Below are 26,071 nucleotides of genomic sequence, written 5' to 3' on the forward strand. Positions count from 1 at the left end.
AATACCCGAATGAGGGATTTGAGCCTTATGTGGCATTTGGGGCTCAGGTCCGAAAACTGGGCTCCAAGGGTGTGGCTGGTGCTGTTTGACTGTCAGGGCTGGAAAGTGAAAGGTGAAGCAGATCTCTTCCGACCCCTGCTCAGTGCCAAAACATGGGGTCAAATCCTAGCGCCTTATAGTCATTGAAGGCAGCGCCTTGGGGGTCTGTGGGACTGTTGTCTGAGTAAGGACCTCAGATTTGGCCCAGGGTAATGTTCCTCTTCTATCTGAGTAGGACTGAGTGGTGTACTGGGTATTTATTTGTCTATACAGAGGAAGAGACAGAGAAGATGCCATGGGTAGAAGCTAACACAGAGTAAATAAAAGCAAACTTCAGCATTCCTTGTCTTTCTAGTCTTTAAAAGATTCCTGTTTCATCTGAACCCCACTGCCAGCATGTGGACAAAAAACCCATGGCCATGTTCCTAGCAATCCCTTGGCCAGGCCAGGAGGCAGTGAGCTTGGCTTCTTTTCCAGGAATTGGCCAATGGAGAGGACAGGGCAGCCTTAGAGCTTTCTTGCCTTTTGAAACGATGCTTTCCAAAGTTGACGTGACAGGGAAACCCCTGGATGTCTTTTTCCTCCTGTGTGGAAACTCAGCTCATTCCGTGCTGTGTTGTTGGGCCGTGCTGTCACCTTCCCAGAGTGGATCCGATTTCACATGGCTGGTTCCTGGGATGTGGCTCTTTTATCCCCCCGAGAGGCTTGATGGACTGATGGATCCTTGCCTGGTTCGCTGCCACTCCTTCATCAGCTTCTCCTTCGGGTGACTCGCTATTGGTGATGGGCTGAGATGAAGGCAGTTGCCAAAGCAGTAGTTTCCCACGGTTTCACCAGTCTCAGAGAAGCACGGCCGTGCTCCTGCTTTCTCTCTCCAGAGCCCTTGTGAGCTCAGCGTGGTGAGGAAGACACTTCAGCCCATTCAACTTTCAACCATTCCAGGACACCCAGGGATCTCTGTGGAGCAGAGAGAAAAATGATCAGCTTTGTGCATTACAGCTTTACAGGCCTAGAAAAAATGAAGACTCAATATTGAGTCCTGGGAAAGGGATTACACCTCCCCCACTGCAATTTATCTGCTAGTGGTGTGGGCTGTATCCAGCAACTACAGCCCAGTCCCTTAAGCACCCAATCCTGCTCCTGTTAGTGTCAGCAATAAAAGTCTCCTTGGCTCCACGTGGCCTATACGTGTATTTAACCAGCTAATGGAGAGCTCGCCCGGCAGCTCTACTCACTAAACGTGCAAGGCACACATTACCACAGCCAAGACTTGAACTGGGAGACTCAGTGAGCAAAGCCTGGCATCCATGAATTTAGATGGAAGATCACCAGCACCATATCCCAGGGGAAGCCCTCTCTGGCATTCCCAGTGTATTTACAGGGTCTGTCTCCTCCCCGCACCCGCAGCATAAGCAAATAAAAGATCTGGCCACATGACCTTCATGCAGCTTTAAACTCCATACCAAACAGTAGACAGAGGACCGCACTCCCCAGAGCTGCTCGCTGTACAAGCCGGATACAAACTCAACAGGAGCTGCTTGTGTCCTTCAGGGAGAGAAGCTAGTTTCTGACTTTCAGTCAATGCGCCTCGCCCTCTTTCAAGTCTCTGAGCCTAACTAGGCTCATCCACAGCTAATTACCTCAGCTGCAAGCAGCAGGCCTAGCTCTAGCTCAGGGAGCCTCCCAGATGGCAAAACTGATGAAGAACCATTCTTGGGACATGAACCCCTATAAGACCCTCACCCACCACCTTCAGACACCCCCTTGGGACACCACTGGCTATGGGGCACCAAAGAAGCTGTACCCCTCATTGTGCTCCTCTGCTGCTGGTAGTTGTGCTATGCTCCCTTTATCTGGAGAATGCTCTTTGCACACGTCAGAGTGCAGCTGATGCTTCTCCTTCTGCAGGTAGGTGGGGCTCTGCTGTCACTGTCCCTAGAGACATTTCCACAACAGTCCTATGATCCTTTTCAGGTACTCAGAACAATCTCACAAGCTGCTCAGCAGAGAGCACACGCAATTCTGGCCATTTTAATTGCTAAACAATACTTTCCCCCAAACAGCGACCCCTTCCCTCCCCCCCCCAAAAAAATGGTTCAGTATCACTTCCCTGCAGAGAGCAAATAACAGAAATAAATAACGAATGCCTCCTATGCACTCTTAGGGTATTACAGATGATCACAGAGCTTAAGGCCAAAAGGGACCATCTAGCGTGACCTCCTGCACATCACAGGTCACTAAAGGTTAAGTTTGTGCTCATATACCCCAGTGACCATAATGATAGAAGAAAAGAAGAGTTCTCAACTTCCTGAAAATGAATGGGTGTCAGAGAGAGAGAGAGAGAAAATAGCCTGGGTCTGATTTTGTTTTTATTTTTAAATGCTATTTTAATGAATGACTTGATGATTTTGGCACAAAGACCTAGTTTTATGGATCTTGGAGGGGTAGGGGAGAACCTTTCAGTTCTATGAAAACACAACCAAGACTGAAATAAAGCTAAATTTCTGGTGTGAATGGAAGTCAAACTTCCATAATGAGACAGATGATTTACAATAGGGTTGGCTGCCAATTCTGTTTGGTTTCAAAGCCACCAGTGCTGTCTCTGCTCTGTAAAATACAGACCCCTCTCCACCCTTCCTTCCTTCTAACTTACAGGATTTCTGGCTCTTGTGGTGATAGCTTCTGCAGGGCTTGAAGATTATTTTGTACACTGAAATCAGCAGAGGGAGGATGGGCGCTGAGCTCACTGAGATGAGCGGCACATTTTTCTTGAGGCTTTTTGGAGAGCATTGCACAGCATGGATACAGAGAAATGGGGCTTCCCTGGGAAACCATAGCAGCATTAGAGTTCCACTACTGAGACATGGAATCAACCCAACAGCTGGAGAAAAACTTTGCAATAAAGTATTCCCAGACACTCACTGTGAGCCTGATCCAAAGACTACCCAAGGCAATGAAAAGTCTCCCATAGACTTCAGTGGTGTTTAGATTAGGCCCTGATGTGAGTAATACAGTAGAAGAATTGGCGTAAACTTTCTGCTGTGGTTTTCACACAGAGATTGATTCCTCAGCTGGGGGAAAGGCTATCAAAGGTTCTGGTCTGAATGAATAAGCCAGTGAGTACTCTTCTTTCCTTTATTGTGATTAGGACTCCTAGTATCCAGGGTTCAGAATTATCCAAAGAACCATTTCCATACATGCTTCATGTAGCAGTCCAGTGGCGTTGTTTTGGCAGCACTGGGTCGTGGCTGGCAATATTTGGGGGAAGAGAGAGGCAATGTAAATAGGATTAAATTTTAATTTTATTCCTCATGAAAGTGAGGGGGATGGATAGTGCTGACTAGATCCAGGATAGCATGGGACGAAGCAGTGCAAGTTTCTCTCACTCAGCTCTGCCAAGGCACCATTATCTATTAAAAAAGAACTAGATAAGTTCATGGAGGATAGGTCCATCAATGGCTATTAGCCAGGATGGGCAGGGATGGTGTCCCTAGCCTCTGTTTGCCAGAAGCTCGGAATGGGCGACAGGAGATGGATCACTTGATGATTACCTGTTCTGTTCATTGCCTCAGGGGCACCTGGCATTGGCCACTGTCAAAAGACAGGATACTGGGCTAGATGGACCTTTGGTCTGACCCAGTAGGGCCATTCTTATGACGTGTAGCACCTTCTTCTATGCCAGCTCCTCTCATAAAAAGAGACTCTGATCTATTGTGCAGTGGTTTTGTGTGGATCAGATAAAGATCTCCAAACTCAGCAGTGACTTCAGCCGTGTTGGGGGTGGGGGTGGGGTGGCTATTCAATAACAATAATAGTTACAAATATTAATTAAAGGAAACTTAAAACTAAACCTCAAAGACAAAAATAGAACATTTAAAAACACTTTAATTACTATGAAGGCTTCTATTACCCACACAAAGAAAAAGGAAGAGAACATGGCCCTTAGTATTTCCCCCTCCAAAAAGGTCTACTGACCGTCAGTATTTCTGTTGTCACAGCTATTAAAATACATGAAGGGTTTGGTCTGATATACACTTAACACTAAGCTAGTGGGAAAACGATTCAGTAAATAATCTTGGATTCTATTATTAATAATTATTATTTTATTTAGTTTGTTTCTCTCATTGTCCACAGTGTATCATAAACTATTGAAACATATAAGAAATCATGATCCCTGCTCCAAAAATCTTGCAATCTAACAGCTCACTAAACTTGAAATTCCTTAAGGCTTCCTAGGTGAAATGTGGTAGATATCAAGATTCCATTGGTTTCAGTACACAACGGCACCACATTAGGTGCAGTGAAGAACCTGGAGCTAAAGGTTTAGCAGCAAAAAATAAGAATATTGTAAAGTCTGAAGTACCGTTGCAAAGGTGAAACAAATCAGTCTCAGCAATGAAACATGAAAACCACCCTTGAGTGATGGACAGGAAAACTGGAATCAGTGAGTGAAGCTTTTCCTCCTATCTTACCAAGTTGGAACCTGAAGGGATCTTTTTCAGTTCCCCTACAGGTGGAGCTTTTGAGCTGACATTGACAAGGAAACTGACTTAAAACCTAGGAAGAAGAACAGGAGTACTTGTGGCACTTTAGAGACTAACACATTTATTTGGGCATAAGCTTTCGTGGGCTAAAACCCACTTCATCGGATGCATGCAGTGGAAAATACAGTAGGAAGATATATATATATATACAGAGAACATGAAAAAATGGGGGTTGCCACACCAACTCTAACGAGACTAATCAGACCCACCTTAATTGATTAGTCTTGTTAGAGTTGGTATGGCAACCCCCATTTTTTCATGTTCTCTGTGTATATATATCTTCCTACTGTATTTTCCACGGCATGCATCCGATGAAGTGGGTTTTAGTCCATGAAAGCTTATGCCCAAATAAATGTGTTAGTCTCTAAAGTGCCACAAGGACTCCTGCTCTTTTTGCTGATACAAACCAACACGGCTACCACTCTGAAACCTTAAAACATGGGGTTTGCAGAAGTGCCACACTGCAACCTCTGAGAGAAGATCCTAATGTTTGCAAGGGATTCACTTTAAAATAAGGGAAAGAATATGCTGGGCAAATAATATGCTTGAAATCTGAAATAGGAAGTCCGCAAAGCAGATCAGGATTGGGTTTGATAGGACATAGCAATGGCAACATAACTATACACTTCTCTAACTTTGGAAGAGCCACGTTTTGGCTCTGCTACACACTCAGTCTTGTAGGTATTGACTGCCCACAACTCATAGGTCTTGTCCTGAAGTCCTTACATAGTTCTGACTCAGACAAACTCCCACAGAAGTCATTCTCTGTCTGTAGGTAGTTTATGAGGAATTTATTGTGATTATTTGGTATTCTACATTCAAACTGTGTTGGTTAGTTTTGATTGGACAAATCGGTTACTTTCCATATTTCTGCTTCCTGATTGGACAAACTGAACATTTAGACTCAAATTTCCAGTGCCAACAATTACCATTTCATTCACTTTTTGTGACTATTTTTCAACAGTCTCTTAAAGCATGCTGATTCCTGCCAGTGAACTCCTCTCCTAGAATAGTCACAGACAGCAAACACAAAAGAGGCAGGAAAAGTTGTGCAGCATTTTCCCATCTCTAATCATTCCCATCTCAGTAACACTGAGCAGTGATTTTCATCTTCCATTCATGCTTAGATCCAGGAGCGCTGCCTCTGGGGAGTTTTTTTCACTTTGATGGGACAATAAGTGTGAAATGAAGAGCGATGTCTCATTCTCACACTACCGTACACATCCATCCTGTCCAATCCCCTGGAGCCACATATATCTCAGGCAATAAGAACTTAAAGGGATGACTGCATTTCTTTTTGAGTTTGTCATGTTCCCTCTGCCGGGACACTGGCCACTGCTGTTCTGTGATGGGATTTGGAGCTTCTAGAATATCCTCACAACTGAGCTTGCCAGGAAGCCTCCTTTTTTTTTTTTCTTTCTTTTTCTTTCCTGGGGAGATTCATGACCCTCTTCCTCCCCTTTGGTGCCTCATGCTCTGTGACTTCTTAGGAGTTGTACCAGGTATACACTTCACGTATAAACTCTGCTGATGACCTATTCTTTTAGCACACACGCACTATTAAAAAAACACAGTCATTTAAAAACAATTAACAAACTGGCCAGAAGCCAATAAAGGACGCCAGGCCAGTGGGGGTAAATAGGCATAGCTCCCCCACTGACTTTAATGGAGCCACGTGATTTATACCTACTGCAGGTCTGGCCCTCCACTTCTCCCGCCATTAGAGCCATAAGAACCCCAGACACTTGCCAGTACTTCCTCAAGCAAAAGCCTCTTTAAATCCCTGAAGGTCGACAAGCTCAGGCTCCCACGAACCCTCTAGGAAACTGAGTTCCTGAGCCAAGGGCCCTTTCCTGAAAAATCCGTTTCCACCTTCCCCTTCTGTTTACAGCTAGGGGCTGATGACAGCTCGAGCTGCTGTGCTGTAACACAAGGAGAGAGGCAGCCCTGAGGTAGCCAGGACCAAATGGTACAGGGTCAGATTCTCCCACTTTCACTTCCTTAGTCTTCGAACAGTCCCCATTGGGCGTAAGAGGTGGGGCGAAATCTGGCCCACAGAAATGTAGAGGTCAAAGTCAATGCCCTGAATGACCCCCAGTAATGAAGTAGAGGTCAGTGCAGAATATCTAGACCAGGTGTCCCAAGCTTCCTGCAAGCAGCAAGCATCCCACTGCCTTTTGCCCCAGAGGCAGTTTCAGGTGCACCTGCAGACACTGTGGGACATCTACATTTGGGACCAGTAGGTGCCATTCCACAATTATTAATTAGTTTCAAGATGGTAAGTAATAAGAGACAACAGGGAGAGAGGCTGCTGCTGCTGCCTAGGGAGTGTAACCTGGGAGGCATGAGGCAGGAGTGTTTGCAAAGGCGCCGGGTGTGGTAATGATATTGGAAGGTAGCACCCACCCTACAGAGCCTCACTGCTATCATAATATGGCTAGTGAAGTAAACTAGATGGCCAGATTCATTCCTGGTGTAACTCCACTGAAGATGGTGGATTACCCCATGGATCAACCTAGCCCGACAAGCTTTATGTAGGAGCCTAGGTTAGTGCTTTGCTGAAGAAAAAAAATAATCTACATATTTGCCCCTGGTTCTCAAGACCTCACACTGGGATGATGCCAGGCCTGATTCTGATCTCTGTTACACCCGTGTAAATCAGGACTAGCTCTAATGGAGTTACACTAGATTTATATTAGTGTAACTGAGATCAGAATCTGGCCTGATTTTATATTATCCTGGTTGGCAATGTCCAGTGGTCATCCAGTTTCTTATTTCTGAACATTTTGGGCCCAATTCTCCTCTCACTGGCACTGGGGTAAATCAGGAGTAACACCATCGGAGTCAATTGTGGCTGGTTTTCCTCTCATTGACACCAGTGCAAAACCACTGTAACTCCCTTGACGTCAGTGGAAAAACTCCTAATGTACACTGGCGACAATGAACGGAGACTCAGATCCAGCATATTTACACCGCTGTAAAACTGGTGTGAGAAGAATATCAGTTCGGCAGCATACAGTATATACAGGGAGTGATGGAAGACAGGGCTAGCTGTCCTAAGAACAGCATCACCTAAAGAATTCTTATTTATGGTCCCTGAATGTGTGTGCGCACGTAGGAAGTAGGCTAGGAAGATGACAATTAAAATAAACTTCAGGTCATTTTTCCAAAACATCTGTCATATAAACGCAAAAATCCAGATGTTGTTCTGGAATGCGAGCTATCTGCCGCACTGCATAACCCAGCGGGAGCCGCAGCTTGCCTGACCTCTCATGGTCTCGCTTCTGATCTGTGAACTCTCAGGAATTTAGTTCCCAAACTAAAACATGGGTTTCAAAACAGAAGCCAGCTGAAGAAATCTCCCAATCCCTCTTCATGACTCCCAAACCCTGCTTGCCTATGAGAAGCCCAGACTTCATAAAGGAACAGACATGGTGGTATGATGAACCACCTGCATACCAGACTGCAATGGACATGACCAGGAGACTGGGCTGTGTGCCAGATGGAGGAATGTTACGGCCTGCATATGCGTGTATCTTATTATCTTGCTAACTACTAGGCCAGTCGGATCTCATTAACCATATTTCCTGTCTTTGTATCCATAAGCCCTCTGATGGGTTGGAACCTTTGGGGTGTCACCTGATGTGCTAGGGTGCTACTGAGTCAGCATATTCTGCCAGCCTGGGTCCCCTTTACCTGGCCTTGCTGGGCTAGGCTCACAAGCCTCTTCCAGTCAAGGACACAGGCAGGGCCTCACCCAACTGCACAGAGAGACAGAGATCCACTCTGGAAAGATTCAGCCTTAGGGGCTTGCCCCAACACCCTGGTGCCCACTCCCTTTAAGGGGTACAAACCCAAAGGTTTTATGAAATTCGCCCCCTCCCTCAATGTGGAGGGAGATATGCACAACTTCTTGCCCCTGCCCCCAGTTAGAAATTACATAAACTGAGTTATATTATAAACAAGAGATAAGTTTATGAACTACAAAAGGTGAATTTTAACTGAATATAAGAGATAACAAATAGAACAAAGTAGATTGCTGTCCTAATAAAGCAAAATACGCAAGTTAAGCTCAATAAATTTAAGAAACAGATTACAAAATGTAAATTCTCACCCTAAATGTTATTTTAGGCAGGTTGCAAAGTTTCTGTGGTTCAGAGTTCCTTTTCAGACTGGACCCCGTAGCCTTCCCTTCAGGTGGCTTTAGCAGTCTTTCTTCTTGGGCAGACAGGCCATGGAGAGGAAGAGTCCCATTTGCCTTCCTCCCCACCCTTAAATAGGATTTACATAAGGCGAGAATCCTTTGTTTCCCAAACTTGACCCCCCCCCCCCAACCATTCCCTTCCAGTGAAAAGTTACAAGAAGTCCCAGGTAATGTTTAATATCAGGTGACAAGACCACCTGAACTAGTAGTGTCACAGTTACGTCCCTGGACACCTCCCAGGACAGAGAGAGATTAGTATGTTCATGGTTTTGTTGTTCCTTCCTGATGGCTCATCAAATTTGATGGCCTGTTGTCTGGTGATTGTCTATCCAATTCGTATGTATCAAATACAACTGGGTATGTATTGGGAAATCTCTTCAGTAAATCATAACCTTTCCAATGATACCTTACAAGACCCATCTTGCATAAAGTATATCTCAGTTATGTCATATTCATATCATAAGCATATTTTCATAAAGAATATGGAGTGAAATGTCACATGCCAATGAAAGAGGTGAAAAACTAGTGGGGGGAATGCTTCTGTTCCACTGTAATAGGTACAGTACAAGCTTCAGGGCAGCCATTTTGTAGGGGCTCTCATTTGTTTGTGAGGAAAATGAAAATGACACTTGTACACACAAGCCATCCATATTTCTAACTGGATGTCAAAGGGCACTCTGAGTAATGGGGATTTGTGGTGAGGGGTTCAATGGGGGCTGGAGGGGGAGAAATCGTCTCCAGGCTGTGGACTGACACCGGAATGCTTCAGTGGCCTTTACCGTGTCCCTATAAGAGCCCCTGTAACAAGCACACCCTCTGAGAGGGCTTGGTGGATCAGCACAGTCATGGACCACCGGCCCCACCCCTCATCCAGCTCATCCCCAACTCCCCACCCTGTGTTGAGGAGCAGAGAACCACAGCGTAGCAGGGAGGGATGGACACCCTGTAGGCAATCTCCAAATCCTGCTGTCCCAGCGCAGTAGAACCACACTATGTCTGAATGCTTGGTGTCCACTGGATTTGGGGTTAAGTGGTGGCTGGGGCAAAACTGGAGTTAGGATTTACCCTAAATCTCTCCAGCATACTCAGCAAATCAGAACATTCCATTAGCTAAGCATTGCAATGGCTCTGTGCTAACAAGAGATGTTTCTTTTTGTGTTTTTGTAGTCACTGATTCCCACATCTTCACCTCACTGCCCTTTCTGCCTCACCTGAATTGCTCACGTATGAAAAGAGAACTCATCAGGAACTCGTATTGTTATATCTCATGCCCCAACCACCTGTCACCTGGAATTTACAACTGGCCACCCGGCTCAAAAAGTGCATGCTAAACAGCTACTACTCCATCCCACAAAGCAGAATACAAAATGGCTCTAGGGTAACTGACTATAAAATAATCTATCAGTTACTTCTTCATCTCAGACTAAAGTACAAAGGAACCTGATTCCCAGTGCGAAACAAGAGGATGAGTTGTATTTCCACAGAATGGCTGCAGGACCCTTCTAGCATGTCAGCTCTGCCTGGCAGTTGTATAATGATAGGCGCCCGGGAGCTGTGGTGTTCTGTAACCCGATTTATTTAGGAAAAGGAAAGGTTGAGCATCAGACCCGTTGGTCAAATGTGAGCTAGGCAGAAGCTGCAGGGAAGATATTAGGGTTGGCCGGAAAACAGCAATTTCTTTTTGTGAAAAATGTTGAGGTTTTGAAATACATTTTTGTTCCAATGAGGAACAGAAAAGAGATGTTTCCTGAAAAGACACAAGCATGAGAGACCCAAGCTCTACATCAGAATAGCCAATAGCCCGGTGGAGGAGACACAGCTTCAAGTCCCTGCTCTGCCTGATTCAGAGTGATACAAGATGAAAAGCTCTGCTCTGAGTCAGGCAAAGCAGTGGCTTGTAACTAGGTCTCCTACATCCCAGGTCAGTATCCGCACCACTAGCATATACTGACCTCCTTCCAAAATGCAAAGCATGGGTTTCAATCTGCAAACAGACATTTCGACACAAATCTGCTTTTGCAAAGACTTTTGAAAGTTTTCCGATTGATTTTTATTCCAATGCAGAAAAAAAATTGTTTATTTTGAAATCTATTGGCTGTTCTGGGGTGTCTGTCTCTCTCTCTGGATTTGACCAGAAATTCCATCCTGGAGCAGAGAAACCTTCCTGACAAAAATGTCATTTAAGTTGATATCTTTCCCTGAAACACTTGTTTTGATGTAACAGCATTTTTTAAAGGAAAAAAGTGTCATCTACTTTTTTTCAGCCAGTCCTAGTAGATATATATGTATGTTCAGGAGGAGGAGAGCAAGGATTGCCATGTATCCTGGTTATCACAGAAGCGTTCCTTCGAGGTTTTGCGGTCTGTCTTGCATCACACTGGGCAACCCAAAGCAGCTGAAATTTGGATTGCCCCTGCCAGATGAAATCAGTGCATCAGGACATCACAATGCTAGATTGCAATAAGGGGCATGTCTCTGCCCTGCTGTTAAACACCCCTGTCGGTTGACTCGGACTCAGGTTATGGGGGTGTTTAATTACAGTGTAGACATTTGGGCTAAGGCTGGAGCCCAGGCTCTGGGACCTGTAAAGGAGAAGGGAAACGTCTATGCCACAGTTAAACAGCCCCGTAGCCAGAGCCCTACAAGCCCAAGTCAGCTAAAGCGCATCACACAGGTGTTTAATTGCAGTGTACACATACGCATGATGTTCCGGTGTTGCATCATGGCAATGCCAAATGTTTTCATTCTGATGCAAGGCTACAACACAACACCCTCTCTAATTGGCTGGGACTTAAGGGGTATGTCTACTCTGCAAAATAAGCCTCAAGTTAGTAGAACTCAAGTTAGCAGACCCTGGGTTTGTTAACCTAGGGCTTGAGTGTCTACACTCATCTGTAAGCTCAGGTAGAACTGTTGAACCCTGGCACCCAACCTGGGGCTCTAGCATCTACAAAGCATTATGGGTGCCCAAGTCCAACCACCCAATATCCCAGACATCCTAGCATGCTCCCAAAATATGACCACTCTAGAAAGTCAGCCTGTGGGACTCTGGGATACTTTAGGTGGACTCCCAGAGCATGAGTCCATGGAGCTGCATCTACATTGCAAAGCAATAGGACTTCAACTCTGAGTCCCGGCTTGACTCAGGCTCAGACCTTCCATCCTCGTGGGGTCCTGGGACACTGGGTCTGTGCCCTTGGTTAGCACAATTTTTGTGTAGACAGAAGGTTAGGCTTGAGCCTGATTTTGAGCCCTGGGCTTATGTTGCCGTGTAGACAGTGGTGCAAGTGGAATCCATTTCTTACAGGTACGGGGTGGGGGAATGGACACAGAGGGGCACTTGACCTCCTCACATGATCCTCCACATGACTCCTCCCCACCCCACTCCGAGCCTGGGGCCCCCAGGCTCTCCCCATCCCCTCCCCCTGATCCACCCCCCTTATCTGAAGAGGAGGGCTCTGTCCTCCTCCCGCTGCGCCTTCAGAACCGCAGTGCGAAAGGAGCAGAACCTGGTGCCACTGGGCAGCCCCACGCTGGCAGCTCCTCCAGCGCGGCTGTACCGCCCCAGCCCTTCCACGCAGGGTCTCCTCCGTCTGTACAGCAGCAGCCCCACCAGAGGACACGGATGGGGCGAGCTTGGGGCAGTACAGCAGCCGCACAACAGGATCTGCCAGCATGGGGCTGTCCGGTGGCCCCACATTCTGCTCCTTTGCCCGCTGCGGGTCCCGGGAGAACCGCAGGGCTCTCCCAGGAACTGCAGCGGGGAAAGGAGCAGAACATGGGACCACCAGGTGGCCCCACGCCGGCACCTCCTCCGGTGTGGCTGTACCGACCACAGCCCCACCCTCTGATGGGGCTGCTGTACAGATGGAGGAGACCCTGCGTGGAAGGGCTGGGGATGGTACAGCTGCACTGGAGGAGCTGCCGGCGTGGCGCCACCCAGCGGCCCCAGTTTCTGCTGCTCCTCTTTCCGGTACACCATACCAGCTATAAATATCTTGCTGGTACACCGTACCACCCTACTTGCACTGCTGAGTGTAGACATACACAGGGAGAGTCTGGGTGGTGATTTCAGGCAGCACATGGTGTGTCAGTCAGTCTGGGAGTCATCTGTGAAGAGGCAGAGGGAACCGCACATGGTCTGCCTGTGTCCAGCAGCATCCACAACAAAATTCAGTACACCAGAGTCCTGTCTCTTACCTACCACAAGGGACAACACTTAATGGGCCAGGTCCTCAGCTGCTGTAACTTGGCAAAGCCCCTTGAAGCCCACCTAACTACAACGAAATGGAGCAGCTGAGGATCTGGCCTGTTGTCATTTGTAGGCTCTTTAAGTACCCTGAGACCATGAAGGGCTTACTGGGTTTGCAAACTAGTTTGAATTCAAAACCCTTTTGTCCCTATAGTTTAAATGAATGGGCTTTTTACAAGGTCTATTCTGTTTTGTGTGTATTGGAATCATTGTGTCTGCCCTTCTCAGCATTTTTTTTTTTTTTTTTTACATTCTCTCTGAACTGGGGTGCGGGGGAGGTTGCCTGTTCCTGTCTGCTCCAATTTTTACCCAATTTTCCTTTGTACCAGCCTCTCCTGAGTGGATCTGATAATGATTGAGTTTGAGCCAAACTTTCTAACCCAACCTTCAGTAAGTGGATACACGAAGGCCTAAGCACTCTCATGTAGCTATTTATATGCTCCCATGACCATAGCATCTGAGCCTCTCACAGTCATCAATGTATTTATCCTCATAACACTCTGGTGAGGTAAGACAGTGCTACTATCCCCTTTTGCACAGTTTGGGAACTGAGGCAGAGAGAGACCAAGTGACTTGCCTAAGATCACACAGGCTGCGGCAGAACAGGAATTGAATACAGGGCTTCTGAGTTACAGTTAAGTGCCCTAACCACATCCTTCCTCTTTGCTAATCTACTACTTATTACCTGTTCCCAGACTTAACTGTACAACACCCCCACATAGTGACAACATTATCCTGCATGTGTGAAGACTTAAGTTCCCTCTTTCATTTATCGTTGATTAGACAGCACAGATTTCACATCAGAATGCCACCTCTAGGTATCACCAGGATACCAGTGAAAATCACTGGCTCGTAAAGTGGTATACATGACAGTCCATCTGCTTAGTTTCAAAGTGGGTTCTCATTTACTTCAGTGAGAAATAACGTCCAAATACTAGATTTCAGGGACATTTTCTCTTCCTGGCAGTGGTTAATTTGAGTAACTCCAGAGTTTAGTCAGAATGTGGAAGAGCTGCAAGGCAGCAGGAATTGAAAGCCAGTGTTATCCTATTTCTCCCTCTTGTTTGCCTGGTCCAGCTTTTCTGATTTTGTTTTTAAGTGCCTCAACAGTTTGGACCTTGGTCCCAGAAGTGCTGTAAGTCCCTTGAAATCAATCTATAAAATCTTCACTCTGGCAGGAGTTTTGAGAGTCAGGAGGGCTTGGGGTGTTTTTGCCAGCAATATTTTTTTCCCTCTCTTGTATTTCCGTGACCAAAAGGCTACGTGTGTGTTAGTGCATGCATGTGAAAATATTTTCATGTGTTGCTTTTGTGCATTCAAATCTGTGAAGCTGGTTTCCTCCACCCAACAGAGCTAGTGTGATGTGAATTACCAGGGGAAAAGGGTGAGAGAGGAAGGCCTATGAAGATGGAAGCCAGTCCTCCCCCTCCCCTTTTCCCCCGATCAGACGGGGAACTAACAAACTGGCTCACCCTGAAATATTGGCAGCAGTTTCATTTCCACCCAGGAAAAGTTTGGTTATTGTCAAAGAGAAGGGGACAGGAGGTGAGATTTTACAGAAACCAGACTGTTGGGTTACTGCCCTATGTGGGATTCACAAGGGAACATGCAACAAAGATAAAGAAACCACAGCCTTAGCGTACAAGGCCCTGACAGCATTGTAACAGCTACATTGTGATGACGGGGCGCCTGGTTACAGATGAGCATATGCCCAATGGGGTGAAATGTAAATCACAAATTGCTCTTGCAGTGTAGATGGAGCCGCACCAAGCTCTTGAGCCTACTGCAGGCTTGACCTTTGGGGAGCTACAGCAGAGTTTGTGAATGCTTAAAACATGCTTCAATCTTGTCTGCCCTGAAAGACCAAAGCCCAGGTTTTAACTATGACAGAGACAAGAGTTTGTAACTGGGTCCCCTGACACTGTAGTTATACTGTAGGCTGGACTCTGGAATCCAGTGCACATTCTTTCTTGTTGCTGATATGGTTCTAGCGTAGTATGGACAGGACCCTGGCTTGGGTTTAAATACTATTACAGTAACTCCTCACTTAACATTATAGTTATGTTCCTGAAAAATGCGACTTTAAGCGAAATGATGTTAAGCGAATCCAATTTCCCCATAAGAATTAATGTAAATGAGGGAGTTAGGTTCCAGGGAAATTTTCTTCACCAGACAGAAGACTAATATACACACACACAGTATAAATTTTAAACAAACAATTTAATACTGGAACACAGTGATGATGATTGTGAAGCTTGGTTGAGGTGGAGGAGTCAGAGGGTGGGGTATTTCCCTTACAGCTAAATGATGAACTAGCAATTGGCTGAGCCCTCAAGGGTTAACTCTCTCACTCTACAAGGCAGCAGGAATGGAGGGAGATTTGCGCATTTCCCCTTTAAGTACACTGCCTTGTTAGTTAGATCAGCTTGCTGAGACCGCAGCTGCTGCAAGCTCCCTCTGTTCTGAGCCCTGGTGTGTCCCCCCTGCTCTATGGAAGATGGGGTAAGCGGGGTGCAGGAGCAGGGGAGAGGGGGACACCCTGACATTAGCCTCCCTCTTCCTTCCCTCCCCCCTGCACAGCAAGCAGGAGTCTCAGGGAGCAGCTCCAAGGCAGAGGGCAGGAGCAGCACATGGCAGTGGGGGGAGGGACAGGTGCAATTGCTGGCCTGCTGGGCAGCTGCTGCATAGAGAACTTAGGGGAGCAGGGAACTGATAGGGGGAGCTGATAGGGGGGCTGCTGGTCCACCCTGGTTCCAAGCCCCCACCAGCTAGCTGCAATGGACTGTTCTTCCTGCAAGCAGTAAACGAAGCAGACGGCCGCCAAACGACATTAGAAGGGAGCATTGCACAACTTTAAATGAGCATATTCCCTAATTGATCAGCCACCTAACAACAAAACAACATTAACTGGGACGACTTTAAGTGAGGAGTTACTGTATCAATACAACATGTTCAACTGCTACACCTGGAAAAAATAAACAGCAACGTTACATTGACTAGAAATTCTCACTTTTCCTCTGGGGATAATGGAGCATTCCAAATGCACCCCCACTCCTCCATCTATCATGGTAGTATCTGAGTGCTGGAAAGATGTCAGGGCACGAATGGGGGGCAGGGGCATGCAGGGTCATGTGCTTCTCCCCCGATTTGCTGCTTTTGCTGCTTGGCTTGTACTGAGCATGCTCACACGGAATGCCCCCTATTCCTCCCCCCCACACACACTATCTGCAAGCACAGGTCATCAGGCTTCTAACTCCCCATCCACCCAAATCAAAGCAGAAATGGAGAGTGAGAAAGCTTCCTTTTACAGTGTTTAATGACTGCAGATTCCAGTTGCTCTCTCTAAAAATGTGGATCCAGACACTCCTCTACTGACAACAGAAACAAGGTTCAGAGGAGTGGTAAGTGACAGAATCAGTAATGATAGAAGGGATTAAACACAGCTATTGGGATCACAGATGTCTGCATGTCTCAGAACAGGGGTTGGCAACCACTGGCACGCGGCTCGCCAGGGTAAGCACCCTGGCGGGCCGGGCCAGTTTGTTTACCTGCCACGTCTGCAGGTTCGGCCGATCGCGGCTCCCACTGGCCGCGATTCGCCGCTCCAGGCCAATGGGGGCGGCGGGAAGCGGCGCGGGTCGAGGGATGTGCTGGCCGTGGCTTCCCGCCGCCCCCATTGGCCTGTAGCAGCAAACCACGGCCAGTGGGAACCACGATCGGCCGAACCTGCGGACGTGGCAGGTAAACAAACTGGCCCGGACCGCCAGAGTGCTTACCCTGGCAAGCCGTGTGCCAGAGGTTGCCGACTCCTGTCTCAGAAGGTTGCACAATACAGCTGTGGCTCATATACATGGGGATAACAGCATCCCTCCCTTCCTACCAAGCTTACCCATGCAGCCATCATGTGTCAATTGCTACATTTAATTTTCCTGCAAACTGCCCTCACTCTATCTCTTCCCCAGTCAGAAGTTAAACTCTATGTGGCAGGCTCCATGCACTACTAGATCGCAGTGCTCTTGAGCCGGGTTAGGTGTAACCACTGCTGCACTAGAACAGGGAGAGGCAACCTGGCTGCAATCTCAGTCAAGGGTTCCTTTGCGATTAGTACAGTCTGCCAGCAAGAGCCCTTCACTGAAGTGTTGCTCTGGTCTCTGAGTGGAGAGGAATAATATATGTGAAATCAGAGGGGTCCTGTCAACTTGATTAAGCCCTAAACCTGACCTCTTTAAATGTTGATCCTTTGATTCTGAACCTTTGAATCCCCTTTCAACAATTGATGTTTTAATTAATGATATAATTAATATAATATAGTTTGGGTTATTTTAAAAAACTGTATCTAGCCTTGACCAAAGCTACCAAACCCGACACCCCGAGAGTCTGAAGCCCTCCATGCACTGAAGAGGCACAGCACCAGTGCAAATCTTCCCCTTGTTGTCTCCCCAGGCCTAAGTGCCTCAGTCTGGATGGGGTGAGATTCCCACTGGGAATGGGAGTTCAGTCTCCATGATTCATTCAGTCCTTTGCCATTCTGCTAGGCCTGCCATCAATAGGGGTCCTTAGTGCCAGTTCTGGTGGTGTTTTTAGTGAGGTGGTCACCTGCTCACTCGGAAAGGGACAGAGACCCATCAGCTGGAAATGACTTCCCATGGAAATGCACGCTTCGGAGCTGCCTATCCTTGTTATTGCTAGATGTGTTACCAAGCCTGGAACAAAGATAAGCTTGGCCAAGATTTTCAACCCTGACTAGTGACGACAGTGTCTCAGTTTCGGAGTGCCCAGAGGGCAGGTGCACAGCACCTTCTGAGGATAAGGCTCTTTTATGGTGTCTCGAGCTGGGCAGCCCCAAATGGAGACAAACAAACTCCCAAATCACTTTGGACAGTTTAAGCCAAGGTCCATGTGCTGTCTAATTTTAGATGCAACCCAAGAGTGAGAGTAAAGAACAAAAGGGCCATGGGCTGAGGAAGGACAGGTCTACAGTCACAGGATGGTAGAATTACTCAATTCTGGCCTGGGCACATTTTGAGGATCCAAACAAGCATTACTTTCAAATATACCACATTAAAATTGGTCCTGAGTCTGAAGGAGGAAACCTTTGTGGACACTTGGCTTCAAGTGATGGAAATACTTCCCCAGCTGTAAGACAATCGTTTGTGAAACTTGAGTATGAACTGCAATTCCCCCCTGACTGCTGAGCTGTTATAACAATTCCTGGGAAACTTCATGAGTGTATTTTTGGTGGCTTGTTAGATTGTGGTACATCGTTACGACTGTGCTATCCAAAATAATTAGGGGGGAAACCAATAATAATTCTTACTTTAAAAAGTCCAACTTCGTGACCATCCAATCTATGGATAAAGCTGTGCACATAAGTGGAGTCCACTGGTTGTTTTCGGAGCACATGAAGGTAGCTTTAGTTGTTACCATCAACAAGCAGATGGGTGATTTCTTGTTGTGCTGTGCATTTATGGCAAGAGGACCTGGAGGGTGACAACTACAAAAGAAAATCCCTTCTCAGATCTGTTGAGGGATTAATCAAGTTGACAGCTCCCATTTAAATGCCAGAAAAACCCATCCTCCCTATGCCGAAACTCTGTTGAGGGTCTGACTTGAAATGACGAAGGTTGGAATATTCAACGTTAAACTGAGTATCAAGGTTAATAGATTTAACATGAGACCTGTCAGCTTTATTTTATTGTGAGAACACAGTCACTGCAATCTCCCTTCCTGCTTCCTTCTTGTGAACTGGCAGGGCCTAGAAACCTACAAGAATCCAACAAAAAACACCACAGTAACAACACAGTTTCCACGGCAGCAACCCTACAGAAACCAGTCAGTGGCTCACATATAGCTCATGTAACCTGCCCCAAACCCACAAGTAACCCTACATTTACACTCTACCATGTGTAGCCATGTGGTTATGAGCAACCCTACAATAATGCATTTTCCGCTTATATATGATGGAGGCAACAAAATTGCTAAGGAAATACATTGCCATTCTAAGCCCCACACTCGCATTTAGGAGTGAGGCAACAGTGCAATCCCTTTGTGGAAATGTCACAAAGTAAACACAAGACTGGCCCTGCACTGACTGTCCAATCCAAAGACACTGCAAAGGCTCCATTATGGTCCTTCCCATGAACTCCACCTGAACGAGTTTACTTGCCAGAAGAATCACTTTGAATAGCTGGTACCTTACTTCCCAGCCTCTTTTGTTTACATTTTTCCCATCCCAGTGTAATTGATGTGTCTTATTACTGCAATGGTTGCAGTGTTTGAATATCAATGCATCTGTACATATAAGAAAATTCCAAGAGCATCCCTGTTTTAACCTGCTCTCTGTATTTTAGAAGCATTTTTGCAAAAGTCTCTGATTCTGCAGCGCTACCACTGAGATTACTTCTTGAATAGAAATACCCCTAACAGGCCTGATGAGGAGGAAATTCTCCATCCCTGTGTCATGTGCGTTTCCTGCTCTGTGGCTGCGTCCCCGGTGTAAATTGTTCCCACGTGAGCCCATCATGCGGAGGGTCAGTAACCCAAAGCTGACCAGAGCTGAATGTGGGAAATGATTTACAGCCTTAGAGCCAAGTCCCTAAACCCAGGCAGCCTATTAACCCAGCGTGTGCGTGTGGGAATAGATGCAGCGTCAAACACTTTTACCCTTCTCTTTCAAATCGTGGTGCCTCCCGCTGCACCACAGCTTTATACTGCAGGAATTCATTACTGGTACATGTTTCTTTTCTGCAGGTGAAATGGGACAATTAAGCTAAATCGAGCTGAGCTGGGCGTGCGTGCTGCTGTGACAGAGACTGCTTCCCTTTTGCTTCTTCGCTCTCTCCCCGACTTCGAATGCACTCTGTTCCTCCCCCACATCTTCTTCCCACCTCCCCCCGGGCCTAGTCTACACTTAAAACTTAGATTGACACAGCTAATTCTTGAGGAAGAATCCCCCCTCTGAGTGGTGTTGGCTATGCTGACCTAACCCCCAGTAAAGGAGGAGCTATGTTGATCGAAGAATGCTTCCATCAACCTAGCTGCCATCACTCAGGGAGACGGAGTTAGAGAAACCCTTCCACCGCTGTCGTCTGTGTCTGCGCTACAGAGTGATGCAGACATGGCTCCGGCACTGTAGTGATGCTGCTGTAGTGTTCGTAGTGTAGACATGGCCTCAGTCTTCTCCGTGTCACTTTCCTCCTTCGATGACACACAGATGGTTGCAGGGTGAGATGCAAAAGCTTCACACTCCCCCAAAGCTGTTAAGAGCTGAAAGTGGCTGCACAAAGGAGATGGCTCCCTTAACCCTGCTGAAGAGGGAAAGTAGTGCTGCTGCGTGAAATTCATGGTGGGCTAAGGTACAGATAATACAGTGAGTCCAAGTATGTTCCTATCCATTTTATTCCAGCCAAACCCCTGGTGTTTTGGGTGTACAAGCAAGGCAGGATCCCGTCCATAGTTATTAATGTAATAATACCTCGCTCTCATATAGTACCTTTCATCTGTTGCTCTCCAAGCATTTTACAAAGGATATAAGTGTCATCATTCCCATAGGGTGAAACTGAGGCAAAAAGAGGTGAAGTGACTTGCCCAAGGTTACACAGCAAGCCACTAGCAGTCAATAATAAAACCCTTGTCTCCTGAGTTCCAATCCAGTGCCCTATCCTCTGGACCAGTGACCAAGTGGCTCTTTAATGTGTCTCCTGTGGCTCTTTGCAGCACATGATATTCAAACACTCTGTGATTTTATTATTAACTAATCTAAGTTATTAACCAGTCAGCGTGCTTTTCCTATGTTATTAACCAATTGTAAGTTGATAAAATAATAATACTTGATCAATCATTTTGCTGTGAGAATAAAATATATCTATCGATCTATAAAAACTTTTTCCCCGTCATACTGTTTACATATTAATATACAGTCCTATAGTAAATGACACAATGAATTCACACCACTGTGGCTCTTTTGGGTAATGTTGATCGCTAATTTGGCTCCTGAACCACTGAGTTCTGAGTGTCGCTGCTCTGGACTGTCATGCTGTCTCATACTATGAATTATTCATAATAATGTATACAATAACACACATGTGCATGGCACTTCACCAACAAATAAACAACTAGATCTCTCCTTTAGGAGCTTATGATCTACATTTATTTCTTATTTAGTTAATTTCTTTTGACTTATAAACTGGATCTGACACAGCCACAGTTGATGTACCAGAGAACAAAGGAAAGTCCTGAGATGTTCTTTGTTGTACAATACACATCTTGTTACTTCCTGGGCTTTAAAAATATGAATTAATTATATTTGCATATAGATATTTGAGAACAGTGTCCACTCCAGAAAGAACTCTGGGCCATGGGTCAGGTCAATGATGTAAGGCACGGCCCAAAAGCAGTGAGTTCTGAAGATGGTTTTGATGATTTATTCTTTAAGCATTGTTTTTTAGAGTTATACCAGGAAGACTTCACATTCTATTCTGTTCAGTTTCTTATACTGGGTCCATCACTATGGTATCTGACGACTCTGTATCAGTGTATAGTTTCGGGGTGCAGAGGGCTATGTATTAGTTAATCTTGTTTCAGAGGGATTCTTGAGGATTTTTGTGGGTGTTCAGGGCACAATGTGTCTGTCTGGTCAAGGACTTACAATTCCTTTTGTTAGAGCTTTGGTGGAGAGCTAAAGCTAAAGGGGAACTATCAATGAATTTTAGCTCCAACAGGGGCAGGCAATGTTGTCAACTCTCATGATTTTAACATGAATCTTGTGATATTTGGTGGTTTTTCTCAAGTCCAGTGCCTGGAGGCAAGTGATTAGGTGAGAATCTCAGCTTTCATTATAAAGTAACAAATAAAAGAGTGCCTAGCTCTCGAATTTCCAGAGGAAAGCTTAAAAACTTGACATGTATTCATACTAACAGCTCATTAAGCAGAAGACAGAGAAAAAGGACCCAGACGTTCTTTTCTAAAAATACCCAAACACATGATTTTTGCATGCTTGGGGTGGGCACTGTTGGGGAAGAGGTTACATTACAGCTGGTGGAATGATTCAGCAGACAGAAACCAGTCACAATCAGCAAAACCTCTTCCTCAAGAATTAGTGTCTACAATGAGAAAGTAACATAAGAATCAGAATGTAGACAGGTTGGGCATCGTTCCAATCTGAATACCCTGAATACAGCATTACTTCCCCAAGATACACCGCACTCCCGGTAACCACTCTTCTAGCCCTTCTCTGACACTGGTGCATGGGAAGGAAGAAAGCTGGGCTGAAGTTTGCCAGGATCCAGATAGTTTCCCTGCCCCTGACATTAAACCCTAACCTGAACTGTTTGTAGTACATGGGTGTGTAACTTCCATAGAAACAAGTGTGCAGGGGATTGCTTTTTTGTGTCTGTTTATTTTTTATTTGAAACTTCACTTCCCCTCTAATGATGGAATCTGAAACACAGCAGCCTCGTGTTAGCCTAGGCCAGGGATCGGCAACCACTGGCCCGCGGCCCGCCAGGGTGCTTACCCTGGCGGGCCAGACCGGTTTGTTTACCTGCCGTGTCCGCAGATTCGGTCGATCGCAGCTCCCACTGGCTAATGGGGGCTGTGGGAAGCGGTGCGGGCCGAGGGATGTGCTGGCCACCACTTCCCACCGCCCCCATTGGCCTGGAGTGTCAAACCGCAGCCAGTGGGACCCGCGATCAGCCAAATCTGCGGACGCGGCAGGTAAACAAACCGGCCCGGCCCGCCAAGGTGCTTACCTGGTGGGCCACGTGCCAAAGGTTGCCGATCCCTGGCCTAGGAGCACCCCGACTGAGACGGACTAGAAACAGCAGTGACACTGACTAACCTTCCTCTGCTCTCTCCTCCTGAGGGGAGTGTGCCAATGCAACCAGCAGTGTGTAAATGTTGCACGTACATTGGATCCTTTACAGTTTTCTCAGCTGCAATGAATAGGTTGTTAGTGACACAGATAAGAACATTTGTTGTAATAAAACCAAGCCAGCCAGCTTTATAAATACCACAAAGAACTGCAGCCAGCCCAAAGGATCTGTGCTTAGCACTCTGTGTAGCAGGCAGGAGACGCTGGCCAGAAGAGTCACTGCTGAGTAAGACACCTGGTTGGCAGCCCTTGCTAATTTAGGGAGCCAGAGAAAGGAAATGGAGCCAATCTGAGTATAATGCTGGTGATCCTAAAAGGGAGTTGCCATCCTGCCCTTTTCATCTGAAGGCAGGTAGCAATGGCACCAAGCCTTAATAGGTCATGGGGTCTCTGTGGTAGCGCAACACCACTTCAGTTCAACCTGGATGCTGCAGGGTGGGGTACAAGTGCCTGTTGATAATGAAGATTCATCTCCCTGCAACGATGCCTGTGTGGCTGCTAACGCCGGCTGCTTTAAAACCATTTTATTTTTTCCCTTACAGACAATTTGACCCAAGTAACCATCTTCACACTAGCTATAGACTGACGTACACTAAGGGCCCAATCCTGCTCCTTTGGAAATCAGTGGCAAAGCTCCCAATCATTTCAGCAGGACCAAGCCCATAACATGCTCCTCACCCTAACACAGCAATGCCCATGTATTAATGAATACTCCTGTTCTGGGATGAGTTGTGGGACAAGAGCCCCAGGGACCTACGGCTGAGTTTGCAAGTTTAGAATGTAAGTGTGCTCCAGTTACTTTCGGGTGCCCTGCGTCAAGACCCCGCATCTGTGTGAAAGTGACGGGTGCTGCAATGGTTGCAGAGGAGTCCAAAACTCTTTTAATATTAACACTCTCTTGAATCTGCGTCTAGCTCCTCCACCCCACAGAAAAACTCTAGCAGCAGCCGCAGAAACCGAAACCACACAGAGCTCCATGGCCTCTGACATCAGGCTTCTAAGTATGTCTCCTTATCAGGCGCCAACCAGCAAACAAAGACCAGCATCCTGCAGGCAGTGACTACCCTCTGACCCTGCTCATTGATCTTGTGTGTCCTACTCCCCTGACCAAAAACTAATTGCCATCAACAAACCAAAGAAGAAAGCAGAACAAAATGCCATTTCACTCCAGAATAGCCTCTTCCTGTGATTGCACATCTTTCCCCTTCCCCCACCAACTTTGCTGGGGGCAGTTGTGGGGAAGAGAGTCCTCTGCCAGAAACCAAAGGATCCCTCTCATTTTGACTCCTGTTCACACTGTCACTTTCACCCTGGAGGTCTCACTAGGCAGTCTTCATCTCTCAGGGCAATGAGGACTGGACAGGGTTCCCTTCAGGGCTGATCGGCATTGGTCCTTAATGGAGGATACTATGCAGCAGCACAAGACATCTCATTGTCTTACTGGGATGGTCGCTATGTTTCCTTGGCAGTGGTATTTTTTTGTCTGGGTTGTCCAGGGCAAATGAAAGCATGACGGAGAGTGCTAGGAACCAACAGCTAAACCTGTACTTTGGTCAGTTAAACTAGGGTTACCATATTTAAAAAATAAAAAAAGAGGACACTCCACGGGCCCTGGCCCTGCCCCTTTCTCACCCCTGGCCCCGCCCCAACTCCACCCATTCCCCGCCCCTTCCCTAAAGTCCCCGCCCTAACTTCCCCTCCTCCCTCCCAGCCACGCGAAAAGGGCTGCTCGAGCGCTACTGGCTTCACGGTTTGCCGGGCAGCCTCCAGACCCTGTGCCCCCGGCCGGCGCTTCCCCAGCGCAACTGGAGCCCGGGAGGGGAAGCGCCCAGCCAGGGGCGCAGGGTCTGGAGGCTGCCCGGTAAACCGTGAAGCCGGTAGCACTCAGGCTTCGGGCAGCCCCCGTGCCTCCAGACCCTGCGCCCCCAGCCGGGCACTTCCCCTCCCAGGCTCCGGCTGCTGTGCTCCTCCCCTGACTCTTCGGCTCTGTTTAAGAACCGAGCTGCCCGAGCGCTCTGGCTTCGGGCAACCCCCTTGCCTCTGGACCCTGCACCGCCGGAGCAGAGCAGCTGGAGCCCGGGAGGGGAAGTGCCCGGCTGGCGGCTCGGGGTCCGGAGGCAAGGGGGCTGCTCAAAGCCGGAGCGCTCGGGCAGCTCGGCTCTTAAACAGAGCCAAAGAGTCAGGGGAGGAGCAGAGCAGCTGGAGCCCGGGAGGGGAAGTGCCCGGCCGGTATTTTTCCCGGACATGTTCGGCTTTTTGGCAATCCCCCCCGGACGGGGGTTTGATTACCAAAAAGCTGGACATGTCCGGGAAAAACCGGACGTATGGTAACCCTAGTTAAACTCCAATTAATTCTCCTCAGGGTGGACCTGATGGGTCTAATTAGTAGGCTAGAATGGGCTGGGGGAGGGCTAATGAACAAATTGACCCATTAATACAGGAGGTATAAGAAGGCACACAAAGGATGTGAAAGGGAGAGAGAGAGGCAGGGTAGCAGAGCTAGAACCAGGAAGAATTTCTGGGTAGAAAGATCTCTTCCCGGCAGAGAACTGAGGAGAAATGGAAACTGCAAATAATTATAGTGTAGGGGTCAGTAACATGCTGGGAAGAGCCAATGTAAATAAACGGCACTGGATGTTTAATGGCTTCTGAGTCTGGGTAGATGGAGCAGAAAACAGGAGCTGGATGAGAAGCTCACAGAGAAACAGGGGATGGGAATCAAATTGGCGTCTAAAGCCTGCTAGCCCAGGGCGAATGAGAGACCAGGAATGGAAACTGAAAGTGGAGCGCTCTTATGGAAATGCAGAGCACAGATCCAAAACCTGCAGGGTACTTGGCAAATCATTGCACTCTATAATAAATCAGAGGCTGGTGGGTTCCCACGTGGTTGCAAGCTCCCAGGGAAGTAGAAATGGAAGGTCTTAGTCTGGATTCTTTTCTTGATTCGAGACCAAGCACTGCTTGGCGAGCAGCACTTCTTACTTTCCCCCTTTCTGCCTGTTGGATGATCCTCCAGTGGAAAGCCTACCCAGATTGTTTCCTTGCGCAATACATCCATAGAGTCTCCCTGCCTGAATGTATGGCTCCTGACCGTTCTCCTCGCTCCTTGCTTTTTTCAGTGATATGTAACCTGAATAGAAAAAACTCAACAGGCCAGATTC

The 26,071-nt window shown here is 47.1% G+C and overlaps 1 protein-coding gene across 1 annotated transcript in view; it reads right to left on the reverse strand.

Annotated features, from left to right (window-relative positions):
* Positions 1-732: 732 nt before the first annotated feature.
* Positions 733-26,071, reverse strand: part of ADRB2 (adrenoceptor beta 2) — a 60,502-nt gene continuing 35,163 nt past the window's right edge. The window contains exon 2 of the mRNA XM_005298046.5: positions 733-996. Within this exon, the coding sequence (XP_005298103.2) occupies positions 962-996 (35 nt within the window). The 3' untranslated portion in view covers positions 733-961. The remainder of the gene's footprint in view (positions 997-26,071) is intronic.

This window comes from Chrysemys picta, chromosome 8, assembly GCF_011386835.1.
Source record: "Chrysemys picta bellii isolate R12L10 chromosome 8, ASM1138683v2, whole genome shotgun sequence".
Lineage (NCBI taxonomy): Eukaryota > Metazoa > Chordata > Testudines > Emydidae > Chrysemys > Chrysemys picta.